This window comes from Etheostoma spectabile, unplaced genomic scaffold (genome assembly GCF_008692095.1).
Source record: "Etheostoma spectabile isolate EspeVRDwgs_2016 unplaced genomic scaffold, UIUC_Espe_1.0 scaffold352, whole genome shotgun sequence".
In the NCBI taxonomy this organism is placed as follows: Eukaryota; Metazoa; Chordata; class Actinopteri; order Perciformes; family Percidae; genus Etheostoma; species Etheostoma spectabile.
In genome coordinates, this window is record NW_022605591.1 from 73,199 (window position 1) to 84,174 (window position 10,976).

At 38.6% G+C, this 10,976-nt stretch overlaps 2 protein-coding genes across 4 annotated transcripts in view; both read right to left on the reverse strand.

Moving 5' to 3' along the window:
* Window positions 1-233: 233 nt before the first annotated feature.
* On the reverse strand, window positions 234-6,081 carry LOC116686361 (transmembrane protein 272). Of its 2 annotated transcripts, XM_032511357.1 has the most exons (5): window positions 5,990-6,081; window positions 3,873-3,958; window positions 2,692-2,742; window positions 2,343-2,549; window positions 234-1,669 (listed from the first exon to the last, which is right to left on the reverse strand). In XM_032511357.1, exons 2-5 carry the CDS (start codon window positions 3,934-3,936, stop codon window positions 1,461-1,463), a joined length of 531 nt encoding a protein of 176 aa, XP_032367248.1. In that variant the 5' UTR covers window positions 3,937-3,958; window positions 5,990-6,081; the 3' UTR covers window positions 234-1,460. The 2 variants fall into 2 exon arrangements, with proteins under 2 accessions (XP_032367248.1, XP_032367249.1); XM_032511358.1 differs by lacking the exon at window positions 2,692-2,742 and having other exon boundaries at window positions 5,990-6,059.
* Window positions 6,082-6,811: 730 nt separating this feature from the next.
* Window positions 6,812-10,976, reverse strand: part of LOC116686360 (calpain-5) — a 22,064-nt gene continuing 17,899 nt past the window's right edge. For both annotated transcript variants that reach the window (XM_032511354.1, XM_032511355.1), the window contains 7 exons: window positions 10,293-10,370; window positions 9,665-10,091; window positions 9,474-9,596; window positions 9,186-9,382; window positions 8,275-8,393; window positions 8,003-8,139; window positions 6,812-7,923 (listed from right to left, as the gene is read on the reverse strand). In XM_032511354.1, coding sequence (XP_032367245.1) covers window positions 7,747-7,923; window positions 8,003-8,139; window positions 8,275-8,393; window positions 9,186-9,382; window positions 9,474-9,596; window positions 9,665-10,091; window positions 10,293-10,370 — 1,258 coding nt within the window. In that variant the 3' untranslated portion in view covers window positions 6,812-7,746. The remainder of the gene's footprint in view (window positions 7,924-8,002; window positions 8,140-8,274; window positions 8,394-9,185; window positions 9,383-9,473; window positions 9,597-9,664; window positions 10,092-10,292; window positions 10,371-10,976) is intronic.

Genomic DNA, 10,976 nt, shown 5'->3' on the forward strand with positions numbered 1-10,976 from the left:
CTGAAGCACACATGTAGTCACACATAAGTACACATGTAGTTACACATAACATATCCAATACAGTTCTACATGAGGTTAAGCTTGTCTGGTAGTCACAGCCCGTTTTTAATATCCTGAACTCAAAATTAACTGCTCAGCAATAGATTTTCTTTCTTTTTTTAATGAGTTCCCATCCTATCTTTCTCTTTTAATTAATTCCTCAGGTAACAATACAATATATCATTGATTGTATCATGATTGATATATGGTATGTGATCTTAATTAAATTAGGAGAGACATACTGTACAGCAATAAAAAGTACAAAGTCTTTGGCGATTAGACTCCATCGCTATACGAATAGTCCCCCCCCCCCCAATGGAATCCATACACCGGTGGTGGTGAAGGAGCCCAAAGACCAGACCGAAGGAGGCTCCGGACTGGTCAGCTGGAGGTGGAAAGGGAGGTGGAGGGTAGCAACGACAGCTGATAGCAAAGGGAGAAACTGATTTTAAAGCAGGGTTGTGACTCTGTGATTGGCCCTTTGGCAATTTGTGTACGATTCTGATTGTTTAGCAGGAAGGTGAACGTCTCCACCAGCTGATTTGATTTAGGTAGAGAGCATTGATCACCTGGAAGAATTTACACTGAACTACATTTCTATCAGGAGAGACTAGTTGCAGATATATGACTGTTATACACAGCATGATAAAATGTACATTTATTTACAGCTGAATTGATTTAGGAGAGCATCAATTAACAGTTAGGTCTTCCTGAAAGAATTTATGCTGAGCTATATTAGTTAGTGCATAACATAGCAGTAAAAACTTCATTGGATATAGTTTGATCTGTAGACTAATTTTAGTGATGTGATTATATAAGGAACCATCAGAAATGTTGGAACCTCCTGGAAACAAACCAATGAATTATTAGTATTAAATATAGGCTTATGATGTATGAGAAACCACTGTCTATTACAGTAAAGTGCTTGTCAACAATCTTGACTTCTTACAAAACTTGACAAATTGTCAACAATCTTAGCATTAAAGTATCAAAAAAGAGCAACATCAAGTCAAAATTAATTCACTAAAAACAGACATTTTACCATATAATTCTTTACTCTGCATCAAGTTTAAACCCAATCACTGGCTCAACATGAAAACAATACATCAGTATATATTTTGGACAAAAAGTGATAGAAGATTACTACAAATAGAATGTATTGCAGCTTCTGTAGGAGGTAGAAAAGGCTCAGCATTGAGAAAACAAACATTTATAAATCAGTGTAAAATGTACAGCATCTTGGAGTTAGGCATGTATCTACTGGGGCTGCCAAAACAAAGGTTGTGCAACTAGAAGTGCCATTATTAAACATGATAGGTGTTAAGATAAGAAATATTAGTCTTGTGTTGCAATGTAAGCAGCCAAACCATTGTGTGCAGCCTCATGAGATGCATCCTGTCTCCTCATTTGTTTGTTTGTCCCTAGACATTGTCGTCGGCGTCGGCTCGGCCACACAGGAAGAAGCAGAAGAGGACACAGCACCCGCCCACCAGGAACAGACCCAGGAGGATGTAGACCAGGGTGGTGGTCCAGAAGGCAAACAGGTAGAGTGTCCGGTCGCAGTATGGCTCCACACTGGTTGTATTCTTGTTGTAGTTAGGCTCATAAATAGAGTATATCCACACATTACCTAGACAATAAAGAAACTCCATAAAATAAAATACATTGTGTATATGACTAAATTTATTCAGTTCTGTTCATTTATTCGGTTCAGTTTTAAAATATTAAAATACATTATTTATTATAATCTAACTTTAATAAACATTTTGCAATTTGGTCTTGTTTAAAAAAAAAAAAAAAAAAACTTGTCATCTTCTGGACATATGACTCCTTGATTGTTAGACTTTGTTACAAAAGGCTGCAACAGCACCGCTACAATATGAAACCCATTGTTTACAATGGTTTGAGTGCAGCTGTGTTGATTTCGAAAAAAGGGAGTGGGATCTCTAGCAGAAAAATATGGACATCTAGTGGCCGATACATGTCACTAAACTGTGTTGATCCTCCAATAGGGGCACCTTCAGGAGGGATATTGCAGCCGAGAGAACCTGCAAATTGGTATTTATTAGGTACACCTGGCTAATGCAGTCTAACACAACAACTCTGCAATTTGTGTCGCAACAGTTTTAGTCTTGTGATCATTTAAGAGGCTGGAGTTTGTGTTGTTGTCCAATTGTTGAATATAAATTTAGAATAGTGCTTTGACTGTTTGCCAGAACAAATATTTCCCTTGAGCTTGGTATGATGTCACTTGCACTATTTTTGGTTTTGCTTCCTACTGTGAGCTCATAGTTCAGCCTTACCAGCAATAAACCAGCCGAAGAGAAAGCAAGATGTCAACGAGTTCCAGGCCGTGCAGACTTGACTGAATGTGTTGGGGGCGCTGTCTTCGGACTTTTGAGCGCATGGCAGGCAGGAGAGCACAGACAGCACCAGGCTAAAGACTCCCACCACAATTAAATAGATGGGGATGTAGTGCTGACGCGGACAGTCATCCAAATGTACAGCACCTTTTGGACACATGGGCAATTACAGCAGATTAGTCCATTTAATTTATTCACTAGTACAGAAAAAAATTCAGACTTCCAACATTTAAATTATAACATTTCAGTGAAACACACACTAAAATGTCTGTAAATATGAATCACTCACCAATTGCAATCTGCACAATGGGCATGACACATAAAAACAACTTTGAACATGCTGCAAGAAGAAAGAATTATATTAGGATATGTGTCAAAATATGAACAACAACAAGCTTATTTGCTAGCTAGCGACCGCTATGGAAAAATCCAGCAAATAGATGCCACCTTAGGATACGTGAAACAGGTGATTACCCAGGGTAACCATTTCTCCATGTATTTGTGTCTAATAGACTGATGAGAACAAAAATCATTGAAATTGGTCCAGTATTGAGCAAGAACACAGTAAACCTGGCTGCAATGTTACCTAATGGGGCAATTGTGCAACCTCAATTTTTGTCCACTAAAAGTGATTGTTTTTGCTTCTAACAGGTCTCAGATTTTCATTTTATGTGTCTCACAACATTATCTATCTCACAAAGTGACTTCTTGTTGTTCTTTTGGAGTAGGCTACAGGAATTATACCTTTGTGTTATCTAAAACATTTTCAGTGCCATGACTGAATATTTAAAATGATTTTGAGAAAATGGACAAGGTCATTATAATTTGATGGCCGGCCGTATTCATTTGAGCCAGAGTAGGACGTTACAGATGAAGAGCGAACATGTGGCCAGGTCATGTTTGTAAATGAGAATTGGTTCTCAAACAGTTTACCTGGATAAATAAAGGTTAAATAAAAAATAAAAAAAATAAAATGTGGGGGGGTGGGGGTGATAACGTCCTGTCACTATTCCAGTTGCTCACCTGCAAAGGGAGGAGAGACTGGATAACTTTGATAAGTTCAGTGAGTATACAGCTCTGCAGAGTCATGTAATTACAACTTCCTGACAAAACGCTGAAGTAGCAATGGCAACAATTTTGTCAACTAATAAATGTGGACACTAGGGGTGAGGGGAAAAAAAAGAAATCGAAACAGCATAGTATTGGGAAATTGGGAAAAATCAGAAGTTGGAAAAAAGGTAATGAATTAATATCGCAGAATACTGCAATATGTTTAAAATCCCACTAATATTGTATTGTGACATGATGATGATGATGATGATGATGACGATGACATGTATCATGATGATATCGTATCAGGGGGCGTCTGGTGATTTCCACCCCTAGCGGACACACTGTAAGCACAATTACAGCCTCTTTTCTGTAAAAAATCTAAGCAAAACGAAACTCTGATGGTTTAGTTGATCTCACCTAGTATTGGTGTTGGGGGTTGAGGAGGCCTGCGGATGTTTCGAATAAGCCCGCTGTTTGACATTATCAGTAATTAGAATTCTGACCTACAGAGGGAGATTCAGAACAGACAGAAATGTAGACTAAAGTTACAATGTGGTTAACAAGTATAAGTCTGCATGATGAAAATCATTTAATTCAATATGATCTTCATCAGCCGAAGGCAAGAAGAAAACAAAGGTTTTAAGAACTTAAACATTAGATGACAAATGTTGATCCTATTGTTCTTTTGCCACCTTGTTCGTCAAAGGCAACATCTCTAATATACAGGAGGTATGTTTTCCACAGGGAGGATGGCAATTTGAGGATTTTATTCATTAAATTAAAGCCGCAATAAAGTAGTGATTAATCATAAACTCACTTGACACAAATTTATCAACTATCTTGATAATCAATTTAATTGTTTGAGTCCTTTTTCAAGCAAAAATGCCACAAAATGTAGCTTACTTTGTTTGCAAACATTTAAAGGTCAAGTCTGTAACTTTTGTAGTTGTTCATTACCAAACTCTTTATTGCCCTTCAAAAACATGTCCACTCCACCTCATGCGCATATTCAAAATCCAAGTTTCAAGAACAGGAGTCCTCTTCTTAACCCAGAAAAAGCAAAAGGACACTGAAAAAGCAAAAGACTGGCTTTTTGAAGCATGAAGGCTACTGTAGCTGTAACACGTAATTTGAACTGCTAGGTGCGAGAAATATACGATCTCAATGTTAGATGGGGGATATTCCTACACATTGGTCCTTCAAGGAGGATGAAACCAAGTGGATATTTGGCCTTCTTACTTGACACATTTCTAAATAATTGACTAATGGTTTCAAGGGTTCTTTGTGAGTAATGTAGGCAGCACCAGGTTTTGACAAAGAAGAAGAATGCATGGAATACAAAAGGCAATATCTCTGGTTCTGCTACATTGATTTTTACAAGAAAAGAAATTCCATCATGAGTTTAACGATGTTGTAGAGCACAGTGCTAAATCTGTGAGCTAGTATTTTAATTAATTAATCTAAGTTGGCTTCACCCATTCGCAAATAGTCAAAGACTCCTTTTTGGATTACACGTCATTTCCACTTTGAAACTCCACACTTACGATTCGTAATAAAGGCTTTATGCTAAAAAAATTTTTTGACTCAAGTCCAAGATGGGACAACCTTGATAACCTTACTACAACATCGTTTCAAAGGTTTGACAGTTCTTTTCAGAGTCGCAGACCTTATATGACTGGTTTCAAAGTAGAGTTCATCTGATGACAAAACTGAATTAAATGAGTTTAGTTGGAAGTTTCTCTATAAGCATCCTTCTCCTAGATTTAAATTGTATTTGTGTTAAACATCAGTTGAAGACATATGGGTTTTTAAGGACCAGCAGGAATGATATAAGTGGCTGCTCATTAGATTATTAATCATGGTTCTGGAGAGTATAGCCCCAATTCATCCCAGCCTAAATTCATTTTAGTTTTCACGCAATTCCTAATTATGAGTGTCCAGCATAGACATATGATTACATAGAATGGGGTAACCTGAATGCACAGTGTGCATTCCAGACATAGCTTATCTTGACACACGTACAGTACTTGTGTGAAGAAACAATAGCCTACCTAGCCAGTTTGACAACATCAGCAACAGCTACCTGCGCACTATGTACTTAAAAACAGACATGATCCTTCATTTAAGGACAAAATATTTCAAATTGAAGATGATTAAAGTCCAATTTTAAATGATTAACTAATAGCCTAAATTGTAGATTAAATGTTAACATGCCATTTAACAGGCAGCTTTAATAAAAAAAAAAAAAAAATCAACTTTCCACTTCAGTTTCAAAAGCAACACTTACATGAAACTTAAGCAAAACTTGCTAAATAAATACTGTAAAACTAGAAACAATATCGTAAAACATTGGCCTCGCTTTTTGGGCCATGTTTACTGTTTTCTGCCCCGCCCCGGTAAGTTAGGCACCAAGATAAAGTCAACTTCCTGGTGTCTGATTTAAACTACAAATAACCGCAAAGAGTATGAAAGTAGTAGTAAGTAGTACTGCTATTGAAAATGTCCTTGTTTGTGGTTTTCTTCTCTCCACTTACTTGAGAATGAGTCTAGGCTTCCCTTTCTTGTCTGCTCTGCTGCTGTGACTGCGACAGCCGCGCCTCGATGCCACCGCCTTTTGACAGCGCGCATGCCCAAACCAGCGTTCACGCGATCAGCTGATTCGGTTGTATTTTTCCAATTATTATTAAGTCGAAGTATGAATATAACACTGTAAAAATGCCCTGTTTCAAGCAAACTTCAAAATGTTAATTAGGTAAAAGTACAAAAGTATTAGCAGCAAAAAGCAGACTACTTAAAATAAGTAGGTAAGTAAAAGTACTCATTAGGCAGCAGAATAGCCCTTTAACACTGGTGGAATGTAACTGTTACTTGTTACATTTTAATCAGGTTTCAAAGGAAATAATCTAAAACAGTTGTACAGTATTGTACTTTGCAAAGCAAATTCATACCATGTACATTCTTGTAGAATGAATGTAAATGAAATTTTGAGTCTGTATACCTGCTTGACCCACACATTTTAAATGTATACAGGCACAGGGTTGTCATGGTGCATTTTGGACAGGGCCCTGGTTGGACTTCTTTAAGATTACAAGGTAAAAGAAAAAAAAAAAATTGGAGAGGATTGGCCAAAGAGTGAATTAAAATCTAAGCTGTAGTGTCATAAAATTAAGACAAAATAGATGGATAAAATGAAGTATCACAGCATTGTTGTACCAAAGCATGCTGAAATATGAACACTTGAAATAAACACACATTAAAACACACCTTCACTTTCAAAAGCAGCACTCAAATATAACAGGCTCTGGATAAACAAATAGTGTCAAATGAGAAGAGATTAAGGTTGACCAAGACTTTAATCTTAACTTAGTTTGCATTGGAACAGAGGTGTGGCCACATACAGTGGCAGCTACACAGTAGATATGATTTTCCAGAATACTGTCAGCCGCAGTAATGTTGAAGTCTCAATAATCTCCATCATCAAAAAAGTGGAAACATAAAAAACCTTTTGTACATGTTCACACTATTTTAGTGCTGTATTCTCTTTGTACAAGTTCATTTAAGGTTAGAAAAAGACAATATCTCAAGTTCAAACCTAAAATTTGCATTTTCATCTATGGTTAATCCTTCACTCTTACTAGAGTGCACTTCACTAGTGCACATTATCTAAGTACTGGTGTTAGTCTTGTCTAATCATTTAAAGATATGAGACCATCTGAAGTCAGCAAAATTGATATTCAGTTTTGTTTTAACATTAAAGCACGTAAACATGTTTTAGTAAAAAACCCAAATCTATGAACTTGAAAATGAGCATAATATGGGACCTTTAATAATAAGAAAATGTTTTGCAAATGGGATTTTGTACGTTTACATTAAAGTATATTAACAACATAAATAATTGTAAATTAAAATACAAATATGACAGCAACAAGAGCAAAACTCACACATGACAGCAGTATTGACAATGTAATAAATATAACATATACCATATATATTATTTTGCCAGCAGTTCAACATATTTTTTGATAGACTGCTGAAGTCATGAAGGATACACCTGCACGTCTGACCAGCAGATCACTGCAGAGCATACACATTAAATAGGGAAATGCACAGTTCACCTATGAATGCTACATTTGTCAATACATACCAGCACCATAGCTAGTTAACTCAATCTTTACTCATGAAGTTTTTTTCAATAGTTCATAAAAACTTCTGTTTGTCCATAAACCTCCACCCGAGAGGCTGTCCGGTTGCCATGTCTTGACGTCATTAACAAGGCAACCAGACGATGCTGTCATAAGTCTGTGAGGCAGACGCTGGAGGACGTCTCAACGTAGACGCACCCTCGGTATCCTGAACGGTAATGGCCGCCTCGTAGATCGATTACATGGCTTTGAGTCTTTTCACATTCTGCTGTCTGGAGTCGAGCCCCACCCAAGATGGAGTCCCACAGCCAACCTCTGCTCCATAACTGCAAACAAGACAGGAATGATTGTGTGCATGCATGCGAGCGTGCATGCGTGCATGCATGCATGTGTAGTGTGTCAAACCTCAATAGAGATGTGTGTGCTGGGGTATCTCCTGTAGAAGATGGCTCTGAGGTTGAACTCAGGATTTCCCTCCACCTTGAAAACCTGTGTCCTTATGATGTTGTTCTCACAACGCACTATGGCATAAACATCTGGAGCTGTGGATTATCACACACAATACAACAGTAAGCAAAGAAGAAACAAGACAAGATGTGGTGTGTTTTCCTTGCTTTTTCATTTGCCCACTTCTATCTGTAAGAGTGGAGGAGCTGTAGTGTTGTGCTATAAGCCACCTGTCTGTTTGGGAAGGCTGAGTCCTGATGCCCTGTGGAGGTAGACTGTGGTCACCACAGTGGGTTGAGGTAAGAAACACTGGAAGACACAAGGAGATGGATAATCCTCCCTCAATTCCCTACACACAAAAAAGAACAAAGACATAAAATAAATCACAAATCAAAGATGAGGGTTGAAGAGAAACAGATTTAGTCAAATCTGAGAGCAAGAAACATATTGTTCCTGTAAAACAAAAACATAGTTTTTTTCATATAAATATAACATTTATTTTGGAATTTCTGTATTCTTGTTTTGATTGTTTTTTTCTGTCCTAGCATTTCTAGTCAAAACATGTTGTAAGAATACTAGAATTATGAATATCATGTTATGTCAACAGATGTAAAATCTGCATAATACACCCTTGTAAAAGAGTATACATGTTTAAATACATGTACTGTACTGTTTCTAAGAAAACTCATACAACACCGTAATGATTTAATTTGCCTTTATTCTATGAATGGAATAAAATCCCCAAGGAAACACAGTTTAGCTGGAGAGGTGCCAGTTCATCTCCTGGGAACTGCCAAGGTGCTCTTGAGCAAGGCACTGAACGCCCAACTGGGGCGCCTTTCCATGGGCCCCCTTACTCTTACATCTCTCAATTAGTGCATGTACTGAGCATGTATGTGTAGTAATAACAGAGTGTAAATTGTAATTTCCCCTTGTGGGATTAATAAAGTATACATTATTATTATTATTATATTTCCACGACACAGTGGGAAAGCAGTTGTGTTTGAAATAAATGAAAACAAACGAAAACATAGATGGAATGTTTTGTTGATGTAATATGTTTTATGAAATAATTTGAAGAGCCTAAGAAAAAACTTATTTTTATCAAATATGCAAGCACGCAAACTCCTGTGACACACACCTGAGTTGGATATGGGAGTGGGAGAAGAGACGTAGGAGGAAGCGTCCTGTGGCGCCTGGCAGGAAGGTGGTGGGCAATACGACGTAGCGCCCCAGAGTCAAAGTCCCCCTCAGCGTCACACTGCGGGAGTCCATGTAGACAGAGCTGGCCGCCTGCTCCACCACACACTGCACCCGGCTACAGCGGTTCACCTCCACCTGGGCCACGACAAGGCAGCAGGGAATGTTTTGTTTTTTTTGTAGGTATTGAAAAGGTGTTTGTTCACATTTTGGTCTGTGAACTGCTCACCTTAAGCACCTCAAACCCTATAGGCAGGTTTTCTCCTCCTCCATCTTTCCTCTGTGCCCTCCTGTCCTCCTGCTGCAGACAGATCAGCACCTCCTCCTCTTTGCCTCTCACCTCAAACATGAACTAGAAATAAAAATGTTTAAAAACGCATGCACTCATCAAAACACTTTACGTTTCCACTTTAGTTTTACCTGTGGATTGTACAGGAAAGTGTCTCTGTGGTTGATGCATCCTCCACATCGACTCCTCTTATCCATCTGGACCTCCCATCCTCCCACCTCTACACTATCATCTTCCTTTGTCTCTTTTTTTACAGTCTTGTCTCGCTCACACCTTCCTCCTTTCCCTTCCTTCTGCTGACTCTCCCCAAGCCTGGCCTCCTTCTGGTTCCCTTGTTGCTTGGTCCCTTCAGGTTTGGCGCTGTTCTTTCCCAAGCTCAGCGCGTGGCTGCAGTTGAGGACGGTGGATGGAGGTGTTCCCGGGGAAGTGGGAGCTAAAGTCCACTCCCCATAGCACTGCACTTCCCTCCAGTAAGAGCTCGGCCACAGCGGAGCCCTCTCTACCAGCCAGCACACGACCACGTCAGTGAAGTAGTGACAGAAATCCTCAAAATCCATCCTGAGAAATAGGAGAGAAAAACTTGCTTGAGAACGACAAGACATATGAATCAAGCATCAACAAGATATATGGAAATAAATTATGCCACATGCCCACTTTTAAAATTTATTTTACAGTTTTGTTTTATGAACACATTGGGAAAACTAGCAGCTAAGTTAATGTAACTGGGATCCAAGCAAATAATTAGGAATGAAAATCTACCAGAACTCCCCAATGTCTCTAACAATGAGGCCCATCTTCTCCCTCTCTGCGCGACTCATCTGTTGCCACTGCTGCGACCTGCAGGGGGCGTGTAAGGACAATAATGTCAAAGGCAGCAGGAAAGAGGTCCAACACACTGAAAATGACATGAAAAGTATAAGTAGCGTTCCAACTTCTGGAAACCTTTATAGGTCCATTTTGGCCATTTTCAGAGTTTCTCAGACTTTTGTAATGTAAATGGAAGATGTCTTCTTGTAAAACAGTTTCAATGCTGTTGTAAAATTTCAGAAATTGTAATTATAAAATGTTGTAAAACAGACTGACACTATTAAATGTTAGCCCTACAGCTCCAGTAAAATGTCTGATGTACTTAGCAGTCAAACATGTTTCAGATGAAGCCATTACAGAGTTCAAAGGTACCCTCACTCCTAGTCTCACATTGCCAGACCTTCCTTCACAGCGCTGCAAAGGAGGGTCTGGCTAGTCCACACAGCATTCTGGGATGAGAGAAAAAGCTGCTCTGGTTTATTGGCATTTCTTTAAACCAATTACAATCAGCATGCAAAATAGCCTCGGGAGGGAACTTGTTTTGGTAGAATGTGTGTATTGAAAAGTAGGCGTGCAACAGAAAACTCAGATTCAACAGATACTCTAGCTAGCTGTCTGGATTTACCCTGCAGAGAT

Bases quoted from the DNA above. Each gene is read 5' to 3' on its own strand.
- LOC116686361 (XM_032511357.1), bottom strand. From the start codon at position 3,936: ATGTCAAACAGCGGGCTTATTCGAAACATCCGCAGGCCTCCTCAACCC. The intron at 2,743-3,872 runs GTGAGATCAACT...TTCTTCTTGCAG, and splicing joins ACCCCCAACACCAATACTAG to CATGTTCAAAGTTGTTTTTA. The intron at 2,550-2,691 runs GTGAGTGATTCA...TGTGTCCAAAAG, and splicing joins CATTGTGCAGATTGCAATTG to GTGCTGTACATTTGGATGAC.